This window comes from Mastigoproctus giganteus, chromosome 2, assembly GCF_048544385.1.
Source record: "Mastigoproctus giganteus isolate SK-2022 chromosome 2, ASM4854438v1, whole genome shotgun sequence".
Taxonomy (NCBI): Eukaryota; Metazoa; Arthropoda; class Arachnida; order Uropygi; family Thelyphonidae; genus Mastigoproctus; species Mastigoproctus giganteus.
In genome coordinates, this window is record NC_143576.1 from 268,532,062 (window position 1) to 268,555,936 (window position 23,875).

Below are 23,875 nucleotides of genomic sequence, written 5' to 3' on the forward strand. Positions count from 1 at the left end.
GGCCACGCCATACTGCAAGCAGACGATGCTAAGTACCTTGGCATCCATCTAGACAGGTGCTTAAATTGGAGAAAGCACATTTGGACAAAGAGGAAACAACTTGGGCTAAAGGCTAGCAAGCTGTATTGTCTAATTGGAAGACATTCCAAGTTATCATTGGCAAACAAGCTACTTATATATGAAGTCATACTGAAACCCATGTGGACCTATGGCATCCAGCTTTGGGGCACCACCAGCACCTCAAACATAGAAATACTACAACGCTTTCAATCAAAGATGCCGAGAATCATTACCAACTCACCCTGGTATGTCACCAATAAAACGATACATAGAGACCTGAACATGCCAACAATAAAAGAAGAAATACGCAATTACAGTGAGAAATACTAACAACAACTAGAAGTGCATCCAAATTACCTGGCGATGAACCTGTTGTCTAACAGCGAAGTTCCCAGAAGATTAAAACACCAACATCCGCTGGACTTATTGTAGTGCAATGCTCAATGTTTGTTTTAATTAAACCAATCTATTCGGTGTGAATGCAGTCGCCAGTGATTAAGTAAACTCAATAGAAGTGTTGTCACTGGACGTCTCCTTCATTCAAGACATCCTACTGACATTTGTCATACATCAAATTTACTCAGACAGACACGTAGACAGGCAAGAAACCGCTATACCATGCTAATTAGGCGTAGGAAGCAGAAGTCCTGGGAGGACCTGGTTTCTGCTACCAGCAATGAAGATCCTTGGGGCATGGTTTATAGAGTGACCACAAACAAACTCTCCGGAGGATAGGTTATCCCCTCCACAATAGTGCCAAACAGTTCCATGACCACATGGCATAGTAGCATTAATAATATCTTAAATACCACATTCAAGACACCAGCTTCCCCAGCCACCCCGAAGCAGATTAACCTGTGCCAGGAAAATGAAAAGTATTGCATGCACACAATAGATCTGCCTTTCACACTGGAAGAACTCTGCCTAGCATCCAACAAACTCAAGAATATGAGATCTCCTGGAATTGACATGCTAGAACCAGAGATAGTAAAAAAAAAAAAAAAAAAGTCGTGGAATATACCCTGGCCATAATCTTAAATCTCTTCAACCATTTCCTAAAAACAGGATGCTTTCCATCCTCATGGAAGGTCATTTCCATTGACTTTGGTGGCCAAGTGTCCTTGGCAGACTCAGGGAATCCAAATTACCATATAACCTATTTTACTGCATTAAGGATTATCTTTTGCAAAGGAAAGTAACTGTCAAAACACCATTCTGCCAGGTGACCAGACTAGTGCACAGAGTGTCCCCAGGGCTCTGTCCTGGGACCCTTTTTTTTTTTGGAACATTATTTTAGATGAATTCCTGCACACCAGTCTGTGAGATGTCTCCACCCAGGTGTTTGCTGATGATCTGATGGGCAGCCAACTGCTATAGACAACTAGAACATGCAGCAAATGAAGCCCTTATGATTCTCCAATTTTGGCCTGAACAGCACCACTTGCAGATTTCACTGGACAAGACCAACTCAGTTTTACTGAAGGGAACACTGCAAGTCACCAGACCTCCCCTAATTAAAATCCAACAAACGACCATAAAACTATCCACAGAGCTGAAATACCTGGGAGTAATTCTAGACAGAAACTGCTATCCGTGCTCAGAAAACTGTTCAAGCATCTTCTAAACCCCATATCTGATTCATCTCCACCAAAAAATAAATAATTTATAGTGCCGTGGTTAAGAGTTTCTCGGCGAGACTGGGGCTTGAAACGGCGAACCCTAACCCTCTACTACAAAGCAGTATTTGTACCGATCATCACTTATGCGGCAGGAGCTTGGTTTTCCAAAGCAACAACTGCAGTAAATACAATAAAATTAGAATCAATCCAGTGAACCATCCTACTTTCCATCACTACAGCGTGATGCACTGTCAGCACACATGCCTTACAGGTGCTGTCTGGTGCACTATCCCTGGACCTAGAGGTAGTTAAGTGTGAATTACTACATTATCTCTCCAAGGGCAGATCCCTTACCTGCTACCACCGACCCTGCAAATAGTGTCAGAGTGGAAAAAGCACAACTCGCCCTTCACCTTCAAAGGACATGGCAACTGAGATGAGACCAAACCACAAAGGGATTCATCACCAAGAAATTCATCCCTGAAATCTCAAGAATCTACCCCCAGCTACCCACATGGTTCTCACCAGAACTCCACGTCACCTTCCTTCTCATGGGGCACGGGTCTTTCAAAGCTAAATTGGCCAGGTTTAGGATTGTGGAAGACCCAAACTGCCATTGTGGCTCCCCAGAGACCTGGGAGCATCTTCTCTACCACTGTGACATTTACGAGGACCTTGGGTGCTCTCTTATGATGAGAATTCACTACATCCCCATGAATATGGAGCACCACCTGCTTGACACAGCTGAAAAATACGCAGCCTTCACCACCTTTGCAAAGGACTTATTCCAGAAGCAAAAGACCCTACACAGAATGTAAGAGATCTGGGAATTGGAATGTATCCTGCCATTGAGATCAACTGGCACCCACCACCCACTTGAAGACTGCCCTGATCATTAACCTGTCTCGGACGGAACCCCTGTCCCATCAATGACGCCAAATCACACCAAATACCCAAATTGGACTCTTTACCAACAGTGACAATGTGCTCTCTACTGCCAATTCCTAATGCCGATCTATACCGGGCTCCCTTGCCTGGTACCTTCCCCCCCCCCTTTTTTTTCCCACTGGGGAGAGTAGTCCTGTCTCCTTCCCTCCCCCGCCAACCCTTATCCTTCCGGTGGGGTACTGCCTCACTGAACATCCTGGAGTCGCTTTCTCTATCATCCCCATACTTCTGTCTTTTCCCCCTGTCTTCAGTCTCTCCCCCCAACTCTCCCTAATATGCCAGCGTATACCCCACACAAACTGCAAAAACTTAATTTTGTCCAAATTAAACCGCATAAACCTCATTTGTCTTTTCTAATTCCAGCTCATCCTTACCAGTTTTTTTTTTTTTTTAAGGCCCTCCGAAAGCCACCGAAATCTCAGAAAACCAGAGTATATATAAGCTACTGGGTTCCTGGTCTGTCTCCACGGGGTGTAAGTGGGACAACGTTAGGCTCCCAATTGGGATCCAGTGGCTAAATGCCCAGAAGAACAACGGTATACGACACTAAACGATCCAAGACCCACACACTTTTAAATCTCTGGCATTTACAGCGTACTGTAACACACCACAATGTAAACTACATGGAGATGGGGGAAACCCCTGGTGCCTCTTGACCCTAAGTACACTTACACTCTTCCACTCAGGGTAGTGGAGAATGATAAAGACCTTGGGAGTAATTGTGCAGTCAGATATGAAGTTTTATGCTCAGTTCAGATAGGCTGTTAGATCAGCTCATGAGCTCTTGTCAGTGATATATGGGAATGTTGCATATCAGGGATATGAAGGTGATTATTCCTTAGTATAAGGCAGTGGTCATGCCACACCTTGAGTACTGCATACAGAGAAGGCCAGCAAGATTGGTGAGAACAAAGGGTTGTTCTTTCCAAGAAACCCTTAAGTTCTGCAAATTGCAGCATCTGGAGATTAGGTGATTTGATTGAGGTGTATAAGGCCTTGAATGGTTTGAACAAGCTCAATGCTGATGGGATTCTTCCTCCTGCTCAGATTACACACATGCGGGGTGGGGACATAAATTCAAATTGAGGTAAGGCAGTTGTATAATAGATGTTGAAAATTTGCCTTTAGGCAGCGGGTGGTTGATTTGTGAAGTAAACTTCATTTGTCATTGTGGAAGTTAATAAATTCATGGAAGAACTGGACAAAAATTTTTTTGAGTGAGTGGATTAGTGAAATGGAAAGGGGGTTTTTTTGCTGATGTTGTATAAGCTTGCTTTCTTACATCATATGCCTACTAATGCTAGTGACATTTGCCAACTTCTGAACACAGCATTTGCAGTGCTTGGCCACTTGTATCACTTTGTGGAGGCCATATTTGACATTAATGTGTACTGCATTTTGTAAATGTAGCAGACTCACTTCTTGTGTACATTGATCTGCCACTCCACTTACTTTGAGTTCAAAGCATATACAGGATCATTTTAAATGGGACAATTTCAGTGACGAAAATGTTATTATAGAACTTTATATCAGATTGTCTATGTAAGATGAGGAAATTTTAGAAAATTGTAATCATGGTTATCAGATGTCCCTTTCAATAAGCATTTTGACTTACTTTCTTCATTATACATGTTTTATCATTGTAAATGTGTTATGAGAATGGCTGTAGACCTTAATAATTATACAACTTTCAATGAAATACAAATTATTTTTTAAAGTCACTGTTCACTATTAAGTTTTTGTCTCCCTTTTCATCCCTTTAATTTTTATTAAAATGTCATCTCTGCAGGAAACCTCGTATCAATCCCCAACTTGTTGCCCAGCAAGTAGCCCAGCAGTTCACTCAAGCCCAGCCAAAACAAAAGATGACTCCAAAGCCAGAAAAAGACAAAAAACCTTCAACACCAGATAAAAATGCAAAGAAAATGAGGTTTGTGTGATATCTGTGTAATCAAATTTGTATCAGATAAATTAACATAAATTTACACCTTGCTGCGTACCTCTAATAAATTTGAAAGAAAGCTTGCTTGATTGCACAGGTTAACAAAGGTTTTTCATTGGAAAAAAATTCTCTGCAGTAGATAGATCCTTGGATGCCAATTCCAAATATGTTTTTCAATTTTCCTCTAGAAGTCTGTAACATGAGTCTGATTGCACCACTCACATAAACTCAGCTAACCTTCTTTAATATAATTATTATTGTTTATACGTTCATATTTATGTAATTGTTTAAATATATCTCTATCCTTATTCATAATTTAAATATTTTATTATAAATTGTTTTAGGTAAGATTTGGTGAATTACTGAAACATATTCATCATCATGCCCCATAAGGGTAAATAAAAATCACCCCAACAAATCCTGCCATGTGCAGTTCTTTCCTAACTAAATCACAATAGATATTCTGAAAATTTACTAGTTATACTTTGGATGTCCTCTAGTTAACCAGAATAAGTTCTGAATATAACGTTATTTTCACTTGCTTGTTTGAATGGATTACATGATTGGTGAAACAAAAGGAAAATGCCAGTGATGTTTATGCTACAAAAGTGCCTGTGATGCTTTTTAGTGTGAAGATAACTGGATTCCCAGCAACAAAACCATATCTCTCGCAATGACAGTATGCCAATTCTAGTACCTCCACAACATGGACTAGATTCTTCAGAGGACCAAATAGAATGCAATGAAGGTACAATTGACAGAGTCCTGAGAATTTCAGCTGATCCCAAGTACACACCCGACGAAGAGGCACTGCAGCCGGCACTGTTAACCTAAGTTGAGTTGATTGACTTAATTAGATATAATTCACTCCAAAGATAAAGGCAAATTTCTCACCTCGGGACTATACCAGAAATGGTTAAGAAATACATCAACGCATCTCACTATCAAAAAAGAAACCAAGTTTGGCAATATTCTGTACAATAAATGGTCTGTCTGCTACTTCCATGATATCAATGGAGTTTTTAGGAAACTGTCACAAGTACACATTCATCTCCATTGCCTACTCTGTTCATCTGAAAGAGACATACTATAACATAATGGCACTGCTCAAATTTAGTGCAGCATTCATCAGTGGAATATCTGAAGGGTTTTGTGAATGTGATGGATAAAATGAATTCAAGGTTTCATTACTTAAGTGAGAAATTTCCAAAGTTCAGTTCCACAAAAGTGAAAGAGAACTTTTTTAAGCCTGAAATCCTTCTTCCTGTGGAGCTTCTACAGGAAAAAAGCTTTGAAAAATGCCTCAGCATATTAGAATTAAAAATAACTAAATGCACAAGGCATAATACTTTAAGAGTTTATTATCTATATAATATCGGTGTAGATACACCATAGACAACTCTTAAGAAACTATGAAATAGTTGTTGTGGTAGGCATCATTTGCTCTGTTTTTCATATTGTGCTCTTCCTTCATGACGAGTTGCCATGATATTGCACTACCTCGAATAAGTAACACTTCACTAATAGAGAAGACTATTGTTACTTATTCTCAGTGAGTACCACCACCCAGGTGGCACCATTTCAAGGCTATTGGCCTATCATCAGTGGATGGGCAGGTACCCTGGTATTGCGGAAATGACGACCCAGTTGTGAAGATAATCACATAATATTGAGAGATGCCAAAAGGTGTATATATACCTTTTGGCATCTGTGCTGTATCTACACCGATATTATATAGATTAGAATTAAAAGAATGGTTTTGTGGAAACCTTTTGGGTAACCTCTTTTGTACATAAAACCTTTGGCTAACATCTTTGTACATAAAAGACCTGTAACCACAGGTCTTTTATGTACAAAGATGAAGTTCAGAAACTGCTTAATACATATAAAGAAATAGAATGAAGTATGTCTTTGAAACTTCATTCTTACATTCACATATATATAGACCTATTTTCTTTATTAATATTAAGGTTTTCTTTTCCAAAAACCATGAAGAGTGACTAGCCAGGGGTCTGGACAATTCCATGGAACATTAAGTCAGTTTAAAACTGCTATGAATGTTTCTGGAACAAGCACACATTGACAAATTACTTCTGTATGTTATACTGTGACATTACATGCTATTTTTTTTTTTTTTTTTTCTTTATTATATTATTTTAACTGTGTGTATAAAGTGTACTCAGTTTCATGTGTAGAAGTTAAGGATGCACCAGTGAATCTGTAGGTAATCAGCCATTTCCTGCTAAATTTAAGTCAGTTAATCACTGCCAAGAAATTCATCAGATAACTTTATATATATACTGAAATGGATTACGTAAACATTTTTAAAAATATTTTTGCACAGAGTAATCAAAATTGAATACTCTTAAATTGTAATTCAAAAACATCAGTTCCCCATTTTCAGGACATAGCCTATTTCTTGCGGGTTCATACAAATTACCACCAGTACTGAATATTCTTTCACTTTCAACTGATTAGCATTAGCATTAGTAGAGGCATTTGATGCAAGAAAGCAAGCTTATGCAGCATCAGCCAAAAAAAAAAAAAAAAAACCCCCACTTCCACTTCACCCCTCTGTTCGTTCAAAATACCTGTCCAGCTGAGCCTTAAACTTATTTAGGCTATCAACCTCCACCACAAGGGATGGAAGTCTGTTCCACCAACCAACCACCCGCTGGCTAAAGGCAAATTTCCGCACATCTATCCTACATCTGTCTTTCCTCAATTTGAATTTATGTCCTCTCAGGTGATTTTTCTGAGCTAGAGGAAGAATCCCATCAGCATTGAGCATGCTTAAACCATTCAAGGCTTTATACACCTCTATCAGATCACCTCGCTGGTGCCTAGTCTCCAGACACTGTAATTTGCAAAACTTAAGCCTGTCTTCGTAAGAGCACCCCTTTGTTCCATTCACTAATCTTGTTGCCCTTCTCTGTACTCGTTCCAGCAGCTCTACATCCTTCTTGAAATGAGGCCTCCAGACCTGTATACAGTACTCTAGGTGTGGCCTGACCATCGCCTTATACAATGGAATAATCACCTCCTTATCCCTGCTGGAAAAATTCCTGTATATCATTGACAATACTCCATGAGCTACTCTTGCAGCCCGTCTGCACTGCTCAGAGAACTTCATATCTGCCTGCACAACCACCCCCAAGTCCCTTTCATTCTCTATCACTGTCAGTGTAGTACCACAGAGTTGATACGTTGCTGTTTCCCATGTGTAGTACTTTACATTTGTCAATGTTAAACTTCATTTGCCACCTCTCAGCCCATCTGCTCAACCTTTCCAGATCCTGTTGCAGCAGCATAGTGTCAGTAGTGTCCTTGACAACCCTGCCAACCTTTGTATCGTCTGCAAACTTGGACATTAAGCCCGATATACCATCATCAATATCATTTATAAATACAGAAAACAATAATGGACCCAACACTGAGCCCTGAGGGACTCCACTAATAACATCGGTCCACGATGAGCAGTGTCCATTGATTACCACTCTCTGTCTTCTCCCCCTCAACCACCCCTTTATCCATAGCAGCAATTTGCCTCCAATGTCACACTGCTCCAATTTGTGTAGCAGTCTTCCATGTGCAACAGTATCAAAAGCCTTTCTAAGATCCAAGTATATAATATCAAAGTTATTCCCTGCATCCAGTTCTTTTGTGACTGCATCATAGTATCCAATCAAGTTGGTCAGGCAAGACTTCCCCTTAACAAAACCATGCTGTGTCTGAGCTATAACTGAAGTCTTGTCTAAATGATCCTGCAGTGCTTCTTTAACCAGTGCCTCCATTAATTTTCCTGGAACAGAAGTTAAGCTCACAGGTCTATAATTACTTGTCAGCCTTTGATCCTCCTTTGTAAATTGGGGTCACATTTGCACATTTCCAGTCTATGGGTACCTCCCCTGAGTCCAAGGAAGCTCTCATAATTATGGCTAAGGGTTTGCTTACTTCCTTTGCTGCCTCCTTTAATATAACTGGATAGATCCCATCCACCCCGGGTGCCTTTCTTGTGTTTATCTTCAACAGTTTCTCCTCCACTTTACTCCCAGTTATTTCAAGATTCTGTAGCTTACTGCTAGAGTTGAATACACCTCTGGCATTCCCCTCGCTGAATAACTCCTCATGTGTGAATGTCGATGCAAAATATTCATTTAGTTTGTTAGCTACCTGAGCAGGATCATCAACACTTGACCCATCAATATCAAGTGGACCAATCTGATTCATCCCCTTCCTTCTAGAGTTTACATAAGTAAAGAACTCTTTGCATCCCTTGCCAAGGATTTCTCGTAATCTGCCTTCGCCTGCCTAACCTCCTTTGTAACTTGGTTGCATATCAACTTGTATCTATCATAGGCTTCTGTGTCATGTGTTAATTTGTATGTATCCCATGCATTTTTCTTCTCTGCCATATGCCTCATTAGTTCATCTGACATCCATTTTGGCCTAAACCTTGAACAATATTTCTTAGTTGGTATGTAAAGCCTAGTAGCTTCCAAGATAAGTTCTTTGAATGCTTCCCATTTTGAATTTCCTGTTGGTAACATCATCAGTTGGTCCCACTGTATAGAATTTAAATACTGTCTCAGTCCATCGTAGTCGCCTTCACGGAAGCAATAACCCTTCCCTTTACCCCTAATGGTAGTTACCTCTTTGAGTAAATCCCACTTCAGCACACTGTGATCACTGCCACCTAGTGGTTCATTTATCTGCAGATTCTTAATGCATGAAGAATCACTGCTGATAATCAAATCAAGAGTATTACTCCCTCTAGTTGCCTCCCGAACTTGCTGATGTAGAAAACAATCATCCAATAAATCCACAAAAGCCCTGCTAGTGTGTGAGTAACCAGCCCCCAAATTCCAGTCAATATCTGGGAAATTAAAATCTCCCATTATAAGACACTCTGATTTACTGGCCCACTCTATTTCCCTGTACAGTTCCTTATTATACTCATCAGAGTCATTAGGCCTATAGCACACTCCTACTCTCAATTTTGATCTCCCAATGTTTATGTCACACCAAACTGACTCCACACTGCACTGTCCAGCGATGTCGACTGGCTTCACTTCCTTGGTTTTTATGTGTTTCTTAACTAATAGCATAACCCCTCCCCCCTTCCTATCCTGTCTATCCTTTCTGTAGACGTTGTACTCCCCAAATTGCAGTTCTGCATCCCTTATATCTGTGTGACACCACGTCTCTGATATCCCAACAATATCTGCCTTCGATGTTTTGAGCAATACCTCAAATTCATCAAATTTATTTACTAAACTCCTAGCATTGGTGTACACGCAAGTATACCTGCACCTGTTTATATTCTTAGCTACCCTAACACAACCCATGTGTTTACTTGTACCGCTGTGGCTCCCAGCAGTCTCTGAAATACCATGCATCTTGTTTTTCAGGCTTCTGCTCATTCTAATAGAAGCAGTGCAAGAATCTCTTTCACCTCGGCCAGTGGCTACTGTCAATCTATTGGTCTTTGTCTCCCCCCAAGCTAGCAGTTTTCCGACCCACCTAACACTGCCTGATGAAGCTGGTGCACTTAAATATTTATTTTTTGTATAGTTTAAGTACAATTAGTAAAATATATTTCATATAGGATAAGCTGGTAGTTACTTAACCCTATAATAGCCATAACTGGTCCACGAGGTCAAACCTAGTAAAGGATGATCATTAGTCAAAGCAAAAGTAAAAATAAAACAATTAATAAACATAATAATAATATATAACAAGTCAATTATAGGTAATAGGACACATTGAAACGGACTTTATCCAGGGCTAACCATCTCAATATGTCCCCTACGATTAACCCGGCTATCAGTTTCTGATATCATCTGCCTGTTTAACACATGCGATAAATGGATCAGTATAATTAAAGTTAGACAATAATTTTGTTGTTAACAGGCTGGATGACTTTAGCCCGACCGATAGCTAAGACAGCAAAAGCATATATTAAGGAAGAAGAGAAATAAATGAGAACCAATAACCTTATATTTTTCTTACCTCATGAACTATTAGAGTAATTCGAGGGGGATTGAGGTACTATCGCTATTCTTAAACCTCGAATCTGTTCTCCTTTTTTAGCTTATGCTCCTTTTGTACTTATGAATACGACATTAATTGAAGGTTATTGGTTCTCATTTATTTCTCTTCTTCCTTAATATATGCTTTTGCTGTCTTAGCTATCTGTCGGGCTAAAGTCATCCAGCCTGTTAACAACAAAATTATTGTCTAACTTTAGTTATACTGATCCATTTATCGCATGAATTACCTTTTGATTGTGTTAAACAGGCAGATGATATCAGAAACTGATAGCCGGGTTAATTGTAGGGGACATATTGAGAGGGTTAGCCCTTGATAAACTCCCTTTCAATGTGTCCTATTACCTATAATTGACTTGATATATATTATGTTTATTAATTTTTTTTATTTTTATTTTTACTTTTGCTTTGACTAACGTTCATCCTTTACTAGGTTTGGCCTCGTGGACCAGTTATGGCTATTATAGGGTTAAGTAGCTACCAGCTTATCCTATATGAAATATAATCTAACACACGATAGTATTGTATTATATTGCATTTAAAATTTATACAGTAGAACCTTGTAAATCCTGCACTAAAAAAAAATAATAAAATAAAAAAACCATTAATGATGCAACTTACCGTGACATGCTTTCTGGAGTTTGAGACTATGTCCCATGCTGACTTCAGTAATCTGGAATGACCTTGAGCAAGCGTGCAATAAACCGACAATGTATAGCTTGGTAAACGGAGAACGAAAATGCTATTTGCGCATGGAAACCTTCCACATAAACATGCAGTGTGATTGAAGATTTTGAATTAAACAATATATTTGCGGTCACTGGACCAGATATCTTTTATATACTTTTTAAGAAATGATATTCTGAGTGGGTGTAAGAGGGCACGGAAATGTGAGACAGTTTCTGTACACGTAAACATGACAATAATACAATGTCTTTCTAGTCAGATATTGCGATATTTGTTCCCACCACATCTATAAGGCATGGTAATGTCACAATAGGAAATTCATGAAATGCCAATGTCATTTGCAAATATTAGTTCTGTGTTTACGCTGTATATACGAGTATATCATCAAAAAGAGGTTCAATGGATTAAAATAAATAAGCCGTAATGTTAAAGGTGAAAGCAAGGCTGAAACAGAATGGGCAAACAAACAGTTTCCACAAACGGATAATTTGCTGGTTAAAATCTGCACTAGAAATATTGTCAATGGGATAAACAATTGTGCAGTTAACAGAAATAAGATAAAGATCTAAATCAAAATCGTCCCCCAAGCTCAATCTGACATCATCATCATCATCAGCCATTTTCAATCCACTGCAGGATGAAGGCCTCTCCAGCAACTTTCCAGTTCCTTCTGTTTTGAGCACTGGCCATCCATTTACTACTCAAAAACTCATGAATTTCATCTATCCATCTCCGCTTTGGTCTACCAGGTTTTCTTCTAGCTCCTCTTGGATACCATTCTGTTATTTTCTTAGTCCATCTGTCATTTCTTCGAGCTATGTGTCCTGCCCAAGACCATTTTACTTCTTTAGTTTTGATAAGAATGTCCTTTACTTGAGTTTGCTGCCTAATCCATGTGTTTCTCTTCTTATCTAACAGTCTGATTCCCAATATAATTCGTTCCATTCTTCGCTGTGTAGTTCTCAGCTTCTCTTCCATTCTTTTGGTGAGTGCCCAAGTTTCACTTCCATAAGTCATGGTGGGGAGTATACATTGATTCATTATTTTACGTTTCAGACAAACTGGGATGTTGCTCTTCAGTATGTGACTATATTTCCTGAATGCTATCCATCCAAAATTTATTCTTCTCTTGACTTCCAGCCATTTATCATTATTACAGCTAATAACTTGTCCCAGATAAGTATATGACTCCACCTTTTCAATTACTGCTCCTTCAATCATTATTTCCCTTTCTGTGGCATACTTGTTCATCATTACTTTTGTTTTAGCCATATTCATCTTTAGTCCAAAATCCTTACTAACTGTGCATAACTGATTAAGATTTTCCTCTAATTCTTTGGGATCGTGGCTTATGACCACAATGTCATCTGCAAATCGTAAATGGTTTAGGCACTCTCCGTTCACATTGACTCCTTTCTGCGACCAGTCTAATTTTCTGAAAGCTTCCTCAAGTGCAGCAGTAAACAGCTTCGGAGATATTGTGTCTACTTGTCGAACTCCTTTCTCGATTTTAAATTTGCTACTGTCTTTGTCTAGTCTAATAAAGGATGTAGCACTCATATATTTTCTTCAAAATCATAATATATGGAGTATCTATGACTTGTCTTTCCAGTGCCCGAAACATTGCCTTATGCTGTATGGAGTCAAATGCCTTTTCATAATCCACAAATGCCAGGCATAATGGTGTTTTATATTCATTTGCTTTCTCCATTAGCTATGATATTACGTGAAGGTGATCCATAGTTGAGAATCCTGTCCTAAAGCCAGCTTGCTCTTTCGATTGATTCTCATCAAGTATTCTTTCTAATCTGTTAGTAATGACCCTTTAATGTACTTGTGAACAACTTGTAGATGTGGGATAACAAGCTAATTGGTCTATAATTTCCAATTTCTGATTTATCTCCTTTGTTATGCAGCAAAACTATGATTGCATTATTCCACTGCTTAGGCATCACACCTTTTCTAATGCACTGTGTGAAGAGCCTTGCCAGTTTTTGTGTTATGTCTCTTCCTGCCAATTTTAACAACTCTACAGTAACTTCATCTTCCCCCGGGGCTTTTCGATTCTTCATTTTCTTCAATGCATGTTCTACCTCATCAGGAAGAATATCGGGTATGTCGTATGTGACAATCTGACATAGGGAACTTAATTAGATATCCCTGAGATGGTGTATCCAAGCTAAAACAGTTATGGGACTTGATGATATGAGTTGCAAGATCAAAAAGCAATTTGTACTATTCATTGCGGAAATTAGGAAAGGGCATTAAGTTGTTAAAGCAGAGAACATGGAAATTACTGATAATTGCACTCCATCTATGAATAAACAATTACGTGACAGCTTCTGCAATGCTTTAAATAAAGTTATCCGAGGAATATTCTAATTAGAGAGGTCACTGTTAAAAAAAAGCCGTGAATTAGGGTTGAATTTGAAAGTGTCTGCAATTCTGCCCAGACATAATAGGAGTGAGTATATGATGAGAGCCTTGTCGATCAATTCGGCCCTGGAAAGATTGTGCAAGGCACAAGGGATAGAATTTTTTTTTCAACCTGGTCTGTACTTGTTAACAGGGATACACTGAAATAGAAAGGGTGCAAGAATATTTGCTGATGCTATCGAGGCAGTGTTAGATGGGTCGGAAAACTGCTAGCTTCGGAGGGTACAAGGATTAATAGATTAACTAGAGTAGCCACTGGCAGAGGTGAGTGATTCTCGCAATGCTTGTATTGGAATGAGCAGCATCCTGGAAAACAAGATGCAGGCTGTTTCAGAGACTGCTGGGAGTCATTGCGGTGCAAGTAAACACATGGGTTGTGGTAGGATAGCTAAGAATAGGAATAGGTGCATGTATACTTGCATGTACACCCTTGCCAGGAGTTTGGTAAATAAATTTGATGAATTTGAGGTATTCCTAAGAACATCAAAGGCAGATATTGTTGGGATATCAGAGATATAAGGTGTCACAGATATAAGGAATGCAGAACTGGAATTTGGGGAGTACAGTGTGTACAGGAAGGTAGGAGGGGTTATACTATTAATTAAGAAACACATAAAATCCAAGGAAGTGAAGCCAGTCGACATCGCTGGACAGTGCAGTGTTGAGTCAGTTTGGTGTGACATAAGCATTGGGAGATCAAAATTGAGAGTAGGAGTGTGTTATAGGCCTAATGACTCTGATGAGTATAATAAGGAACTGTTCAGGGAAATAGTGGGCCAGTAAATCAGAGTCTTATAATGGGGGATTTTAATTTCCCAGATGTTGACTGGAATTTATGGATTGGTCACTCACACACTAGCAAGGCTTTTGTGGATTTATTGGATGATTGTTTTCTACATCAGCACGTTTGGGAGGCAACTAGAGATAGTAATACTCTTGATCTGATTATCAGTAGTGATTTTTTTCATGCATTAAGAATCTGTAGATAAAGGAACTACTAGGTGGCAGTGATCACAGTGTGCTGAAGTGGGATTTACTTAAAGAGGTAACTACAATCAGGGATAAAGGGAAGGGTTTTTGCTTTCGTAAAGGTGACTACGGTGGTCTGAGACAGTATTTAAATTCTATACGGTGGGACCAACTAATGATGTTACCAACAGCAAATTCAAAATGGGAAGCATTCAAAGAACTTATCTTGGAAGCTACTAGGCTTTACATACCAACTAAGAAATATTGTTCAAGGTTTAGGCCTAAGTGGATGTCGATGAACTAATGAGACATGTGGCTGAGAATAAAAATGCATGGGATACATATAAATTAATGGTTGACATGGAAGCCTATGTTAGATATAATCTGGTCTGTAACCAAGTCACAAAGGATGCAAAGAAAAACAACAGAGTCCTTTACCTATGTAAACTGTAGAAGGAAAGGGATGAATCAGATTGGTCCACTATATATTGATGGTTAAACTGTTGATGATCCTGCTCAGGTGGCTAACAAACTAAATGAGTATTTTGCACCTACATTCACCCATGAGGAGTTATTCAGGGATCGGAATGCCAGAGGTGAGTTAAACTCTGGCAGTGACCTGGATGATTTTGTAATAACTGAGAGGAAAGTGGAGGTGAAATTGTTGAAGATGAACATAAAAAAGGCACCTGGGGTGGACGGGATCTATCCAGTTATATTAAAGGAAGTAAGCAAACCCTTAGCCATAATTATGAGAACCTCTTTGCCGACCGTGCTAGCCGGGTGGGTAAAGTGCCTGCCTGGCAACCCAAAGGAAGCGGGTTCGAATCCCCCTCGGGCTTGGATCAAAGTACTGCAAAAACCTTGGGAGGTGCATTATGGCCACAGAAGCCGATGCACCAACAACTACCAAAAAAAAAGCCTCTTTGGACTCGGGGGAGGTATCCATGGGCTGGAGATGTGCAAATGTGACCCCAATTCACAAAGGAGGATCAAAGGGCGACACAAGTAATTATAGACCTGTTGGTTTAACTTCTGTTCTATGAAAATTAATGGAGGCACTGCAGGATCATCCAGACAAGACTTCATTTATGGCTCGGACACGGCATGGTTTTGTTAAGGGAAAGTCTTGCCTGACCAATTTGATTGGATACTGTGATGTGGTGGCAAAGGAGAACTTCGATATCATATATTTGGATCTTAGAGAAGCTTTTGATAATGTTGCACATGGAGGACTGCTGCACAAATTGGAGCATTGTGGCATTGGAGCTGGGTTGCTGCTATGGATGGAGGGATGATTGAGTGGGGGGGAGAGAGAGAGAGAGAGAGAGAGAGAGAGAGAGAGAGAGAGAGAGAGAGTGAGAGTGGTAATCAATGGACGCTGCTCATCGTGGACTAATGTTATTGGTGGAGTATGATACCAGTTTCATCGAGTGAATGTGAACGAGGATTTTCACAAATGAATCTGATCACCAGTCCAACCAGTGCTTCGTTGATGACAAAAACAGTTTTTTCACTAATTGTAGGCCCACCGCTGACCTGCTTGCTTCGATCCAGTAAAATATGTCCATTCGTGGATGCTTCAGAAACGTCATTCAACAACTGGCACGCAAAGAGGAAGAAAAGAAGTCGGCAACCTGTGGCTCTTTAACTTTACAGCTCACATGAAGCACAATTTGAAATGGAGTTAGATGACTTAAAAAAATCAAGGACATGTGGAGTGCGCCTTAAAACTGAAATTGAGGATTTGGAGAGGCAAAAGGCTGCCCTTGCAATTCTACACAAATGGACAGCGATAGATGACTTTAATATGCAGAACAAATTGTGTTCAGTGCATGGAGTAGCTTACCAACCCATATATAAATTTGAAAATATTTGCACTTGGACTTATTTCTGTGAGCAAATATTTTTGAACACGAGCTATATTAAAAATAAATCAAGAAACCGTCGTCTAAACAATGCAAGCATGTTAAATTACAACATACTCTCATGATGTTGAGAGAGACTTGCTCAAGAAGTTCATCAGCAAAAGTCACATTAAATTGTACCTAATTGGATGTTTCTTACGTTTTTTTCAGTATTAATAAATATTTCAAAGAATATATTTTTTTTTAATAAACACCTTCCCACTGTATTCCATTTCTTAAACTCTCGTTCCCCCCCCCTCCCAGCTTGAGCTAGGTGTGGCTCTGGATTCTCTCTCCTTTTTTTGTAATTAGATCAAAAATGGCTCTTCACTCAAAAAAGGTTGCCGACCCCTGGCATAGGGTGTCAGGTGAGAACTTAATAAAAATTTGGAATATTCTACAAAAACTATTATAAAATTATTTTTACTTATTTTACTCACATTTTACTTATTTTTTTATATACAGGCAGTTCTTGCTTTACGAGTCCCCAGGTTTAAGAGTTTTTTTTTTTTTTTTCCACCCAAGTATCAACAAAATCAAAAATATGAACATTGATTGCAAAAATATGAATGTTAAACATTCATAAATACCACATTCCAACCACATGTGTAGCTATACAATATGGTATACCCTGCTTTATGATATTAACCAGTTCCAGAGACACCATCGTATCGTTGTTAAAATATCATAATGTGAACCCAGTTACCAAAAAACGTGTTTTTTTTGGTAATTCGTTTCAAGATCTCGGAAGTTGAAGTTTTCGCTGTATAACTAAGCTATTTGTGTCTCTAAAAAATTAAGGTCACGAGCGTGACCTTAAGGCCATATAAGGTCATGAGTGGGGTTTATAAATTGTATTAGTTACCAATTCAAATCATTAAAATGCACTACCCTTTCATCGTTATCATATGTTCCGTTATAAGAATCAATTTTAAATGCCTTTGTAATATTTTTCTAAAGTACAGTTCTGAAGGTCAGACCATAAAACAGTAAAAACAATTTGCACTTTCTGGTTTATTGGGCTTTTCTTACTGCAAGCAATTATAAACGGGTAGTAAACTTGATCTTATTGCATTTACCGATAGCTGGAATTGTGTGGTTTTTCATGTTATTATGGTGAAATGTTTTTCCCCTTTACTGAAATCTTCAATCATATAAAAAACAAATAAATTTTCAGAATATTCTCTTCATTCCTTTTTTTTTTAAGCTTCGTAAACTTGTTACTTCTCGCGAATCGTGTTAGTTGCAATTTGTGTGTGCCGTTAAAAAATGCTTATGCATGCAATCGTGAAATTTATAAAGAAAAGAGAAGATTGTCTTGGAAACAAACTCCTCTTGAAACATTTCTGAAGAAGATGACTCCTTGTGCAACAAACGAACGAGTGCCGAGCCAATAATGAGTGATCAACGAGTATGCATTTAGTCGATGGTGATGAAGAATAAACATTCTTTAACATTTGCAAGTCGTAAATAATTTCTCTGTTATTATAATTTGCTTGATTTTACAGACTATGTTTTCATTTCTTTCAATAAATCAATCATTGTTGAGAACCTAACCCATATTTTTAACCTTATGTCTATGGGAAATAAATTCCTGCTTTACGAGCACACGCTAGGAATGAATTAACTCAAAGTCTAGTACTACCGAGTATTATTCAAGTACTACCCGTACTTGAATAATAAATTTATGTTAAGTAAACTGTGTGTTAATACACTTAATTTGTTGTTCTTATTCAGGGAAAAAAAAAAATTTCGGAGTCCTTTTCATATCCTTTTCATTTTCAATTTTTCCTGATAGCAAAGAATGAGTACCATCACCTATTTTTTTTTTTTTTTTTTACAAAAAAAAAGCACTATATATATATATATATATAACCAAACAGAAAAAATAAATTATAAACTACAAGAGAAAAAGTATAAAAATAGAATGCAAGTAGAGTGAGAATGTGGATTATGAATGAAGTAAATCCCTCTCCCCCCCCCCACCACCCTCTTCGACTGGCGGGTTCCCCACTACCAGCCAACATATCCCACCCCTGGAGCAGGATGGGCAGTTTGACCTTCTTACCGGATTCGACAAGGCATGGACCTGACAACCATCACCGACAAAGACATACAGCAGCCTTGCTGCCAACGTACTATTTGGCGATCTGAACTGGATACTCTAACCCGGTTCCCTTTAAAACCCCATCCCCAGGCAGGAGGGGAGGAGAAGAGTATGGCTCCCCCCTGCTCCCCATACTTTGCCTGATGGGGATCGTCCCTCACTGACATCTTTGGGGGTGCCTACTCTATCATCCCCATCCTTCTACCTGTCTCCCCCCAAGTTTCTGGTCTCCCGCCACTCTAACAAAACTGACTAAGTATGCCCCTAACAATGCTGCCAATTTCTAATCAACACCACTTTCTCATAAACCTCTTTTGGCCTTTCCAAGTTCTAGTCCCCCCCCCCCCTTTTTTTTTTTTTTAGGTCTAGCCACTGAAATCTTTGAAAAATAGGTGGTGGGGACCTGCCAGAGTACTTAAATAATCTACTGGGTGCCTGACCCGCCTCCTCGTGGCAAAGTGTGGGCAACGGTGGGTCCTAATAGGGGCCCAACGGCTAAACAGTCAGAGAAACAACAAACCACTCCCCCACACACTTTTTAAACCTCTGGCCTCCACAGAGTTCTCTGTCACTTACAAAGAATACAATACGGAGATGGGGGAGGAAACCCCAGTGCCATCAGACAACTAACACACTTTACATTTTGTTATAAAGAATTTCAGAACTAGCAGTTATAAATTCAAATTACAAAGGTTGAGGTTTAGATTAGATTAGATTAGCGTTAGCAAGGGCACATGATGCAAGGAAGCAAGCTTATATAGCATCTGCCAAAAAAAAACACACACACACCCTTCTCATTTCACTCATCCACCCGCTCCAAATGTGTCTAGTTCTGCCTTGAATCTGTTTAAGCTATCCACTTCTACGACAGATGGAAATTTGTTCCAGCAATCAACCACCTGCTGACTAAAGGGAAATTTCCACACATCTATCCTACAACTGTCTTTCCTCAATTTGAATTTATGCCCTCTCAGGTGATTATTCTGAGCAAGAGGAAGAATCCCATCAGCATTGAGCATGCTCAAACCATTCAAGGCTTTATACACCTCAATCAGATCACCTTGCAGGTGCCTAGTCTCCAGACACTAATTTACAAAACTTAAGCCTTTCTTCTTAAGAGCAACCCTTTGTTCCATTCACTAATCTTGTTGCAGTTCTCTGTACTCGTTCCAACAGCTCTACATCCTTCTTAAAATGAGCCCTCCAGACTTGTATACAGTACTCGAGGTGTGGCCTGACCATTTCTTTATACAAGGGGATAATCGCCTCCTTATCCCTGCTAGAAAAATTCCTGTATATCATTGACAAGACACCATGAGCTACTCTTGCAGACCATCTGCACTGCTCAGAAACTTCATATCTGCCTGCACAATTACCCCCCCCAGGTCCTTTTCACACTACCTCTGTCAGTGTAGTACCACACAGTTGATACGTTACTCTGGTGTTACTGCTTCCCATATGCAGTAATTTACATTTGTCAATGTTAAACTTCATTTGCCACCTCTCAGCCCATCTTCTCAACTTTTCTAGATCCTGTTACAGGCAGCGTATTGTCATTAGTGTCACTAACAACCCTGCCGACCTTCGTATCGTCTGCAAACTTGGACATTAAGCCTGATATACCATCATCAATATCATTAATGAATACAGAAAACAACAGTGGATCTAACACTGAACCCTGGAGAACTCCACTAATAACATTAGTCCACGAAGTGCAGTGTCCATTGATTATCAATCTGTCTTCTCCCACTCAACCATCCCTTTATCCCTAGCAGCAGTTTGCCTCCAATACCCCACTGCTCCAATCTCTGCAGCAGTCTTCCATTTGCCACAGTATCAAAAGCCTTTCTAAGATCCAAATATATGATATCAAAATTATTCTTTGAATCCAGTTCCTTTGTGACTACATTTGTAGGAAGGTTTGATTGCTGGAACAAGTTGCCCTTGTAGATAGTTGAACCTGACTATTTGAATAAATTCAATGGTCAACTGGATAGTTACCTGTGTGAGAAGGAAAGCGTGTAATTTGTATTTTCTTATCTACTTGGGGTTTTTTTTTTTTTTTTTTTTGCCAGTGGAGCAAAAGCCTGTGGCTTCCTTGTACTATATGATGAATACTACTGTTATCACAAGCTTGCCAACTTGTAAGAGTAATTCACTCCTCCTCGTCAAAATGGTGAGGGGTGGTGTTATACCTCATTGTTAGAGTGGCTATCTGCTACCATAAAATGATGGGCTAGTTTAATTATAATGCTTCCTTAGCTTTTTGGTCTTTCATGTAGCTAACATCATCACTTTAGAAAAAGTATATTACATTAACTGGTCCACTTATTTGAATTATAGGCAACTCACTATAACTTGCAAATTAATGCTCTGTTAAAATAATTTAAGGCTACTCATTTTATCATTACTTTGCAATTTATATATTTTGGTATATACCTGTTGTACTAAAAAAATTCATATTTATTCATAATTTTAAACATTTTATTTTTGTAGACCCAGACTAAAGAACATTGATAGAAGCAGTGCACAGCAGAAGGCAGTGACAGTCAACAATGTCACTGTAATAATTACAGAATTTCAACCAAAACGTCGGATGTCTTCGGATAATGCTGCAAATGGGCCACACAGTAGTAGTGGGAATAGCACAGACAGCAGTCAGTCTGATTCAGCCAGCCATAGTGACATAAGAAATGGAGATACTCAGTCTGAACGAAGATGATATCACGGTATGGCTAATGTCAATGGTATGGATCCCCGTGTTCAGTTTTAAAATGTGTTCATCTTTCCTGTACAGAAATAGGAATTGTCTGCTCACATTGCCACCGTATTGTGGTGTTTTTGTATGTTGTGTGGTGGACCTGTGCATTTCTGACTTGCCAAGCCTCAGTGTGTGATGTGACAGTAGGTAGTGACTTTCACAAAGTTTTTTTAGTGGAATGCTCTTGATGAACAATAAAGCAGCTAGCTTTTCCAAATGCATAAATTTTCAGTAAATCTCATCTCCAGGACAGAAAAACATGACTTGGTACATTTCACTGTGGGAAGTTTGGGGTGGGGGAGTGAGTATATTAAAATCGATGTTTTTTATTTCCCTTTGAGATCTCATTTGTATGGCCTATTATCTAGACTAAATTGTGCTTGCGTGTCGTAATATATATATATGAATTGTACTTGATCACTGAATTTTGCAGGGATATTTCATTGTTTACCCTGTGTATATTTGTAGGGATTATTATGCACCCTCTGAATTGTTTTCTGCAGGATAATATGCAGCAGGTAACTGGAAGGGGTCTCCGGTTTTAATTTCTTGTATTTATGATGATAAACAGTCTCCATTATGTACAAATGGTGGATCTTATTTATATGTTATATGAAATATGACAGCTTACACAGTTAATATAACCACAAAAATACAACTGATGTGCCTGAAAACGAAAAAAAGGTCTCTTTAAACCAGTTCATATTTTGTATTCTAATGAAAAGAAAAATATAGTTTGAATGGCAACCTCCCTTAACACTTTCATGGAAAGATAATAGAAAAATTAATTAAAAGATTTTAAATCAATTATGTAAAAGTTCCACTTCAACTCCTTGTAGTATAATGCTATAAAATTGGTCAAATTTGGTGGGATGGCTGGGCTCAGAAGTATTCAATGGATTCATTTCACTTCAAAGAATCCTACAAAACTTTGCAAGGTGTAGTCTCACTTAGATAATTCAAGGAGAGAAACAAAATTGTCGCTGTGTATTCTGGTGATGGATAGAACATTTTCCTGAGTTACTCAATAACTGGTATAACACTTAAAGTTAGACCAAAAAGATTAAAATGTTATAAGTTGGAGGAAATGCATCTCTCCATTCTGATGTTAAATAAGAATTTAAAGCTTGTTATTTGAATTAATATTCAGCAGAAGTATCTCTTATAACAGTGATGATAGCTCTGTAGTTCAATTTTGTCTATAAATGGTATACTTATTAGAACTTTGGTTAACTTAATTTTAAACTGGACATTAAGTCCACTGAAGTAATTTGTCAGTTTTTGCTTTGAAACAAAAAAACATTTGTTGTCTGGATGAATCATTAGTTTAAGACTTAAAATGGTAATATTAATTTCACAGTTATATAGCAAATCGACAGAATCTGAGATATTTCTTGGTTTCTGATTTTACTCTGGAACAAAAAAAACATTTGTTGTCCAATGCATTAGTTTAATACTTGAAATGGTAATATTAATTTCACAGTTATATATCAAGAAGACAGAAGTTGAGAGATGTAATATATATGATATTAGGATTAATGAACCCAGTGTTGTGAAGTTTAGAAATTTATTTTCTTTGGAATTCTATAAAGTTTGGCTGTATTTTTAAATGCTGTGAAAGTATGAAAGGTTGTTGACATATTAGTTTGTTGATTAGTTCTGTCTTAAATTGAGGACTTCGTGCACCTATGTGCTTCTGTTTCTATAATATATAATGTACTCAAAAGTTTTCCTTTCTCTTATTCTTATCTTCATGCATTTTGAAATAATAAAAGAGTCAGTGTTAAAAGGTTTTGCCAGTGGTTTCCAGACTGGGGGTGAAGGGAATTTTGCTGTGATAGCCCAAAAATTTTTATCTAAATTTTTGTTGCAAATAAGAACTAAGAGCAAAAAATATTGCCGTGCAACATTAAATTCTTTTTCTAACTTAAATAATTGTATCATCCAGTATTATATACTGCATTCCTTGCAGAATATACATGGAACAAGTTTTGTTGTAATGATATATAAAAAGGAAAAAAATATGGGATGTATCTACATGCATTTTACTGTCAGTCAACATAGTTCTTCCCTCCCCCCCATCTGCTGGTAGCTATGTACCAATTTTTTCCAGAGTTAAGCCTGATTCTTTATGCCACAGTTGATAAAGAATTATTAAAATTTGTTTCATGCCTGATTCATTCCACTATTGTCCAATAATCATAGCCAAAATATAATCAACACCTTCTCACTGTCTTGAAATGCTTCCTCCACCAACAAATTGCAGATTTTAAGCAAAAGTGCATGTGTCAATTTTTATCAGTTTTGCTCAGCATTTGCAACACGTGTCACCATTCCTTGGTGAAACAAATTGTAATCTGGTGTAGCACTAAATGGGTTAATAATACTA

At 38.4% G+C, this 23,875-nt stretch overlaps 1 protein-coding gene across 1 annotated transcript in view; it reads left to right on the forward strand.

The window, feature by feature from the left end:
* RYBP (ring and YY1 binding protein) overlaps window positions 1-22,580 on the forward strand; it is a 105,095-nt gene extending 82,515 nt beyond the window's left edge. The window contains exons 3-4 of the mRNA XM_090369143.1: window positions 4,417-4,557; window positions 21,222-22,580. Coding sequence (XP_090225269.1) covers window positions 4,417-4,557; window positions 21,222-21,447 — 367 coding nt within the window. The 3' untranslated portion in view covers window positions 21,448-22,580. The remainder of the gene's footprint in view (window positions 1-4,416; window positions 4,558-21,221) is intronic.
* Window positions 22,581-23,875: the final 1,295 nt, after the last annotated feature.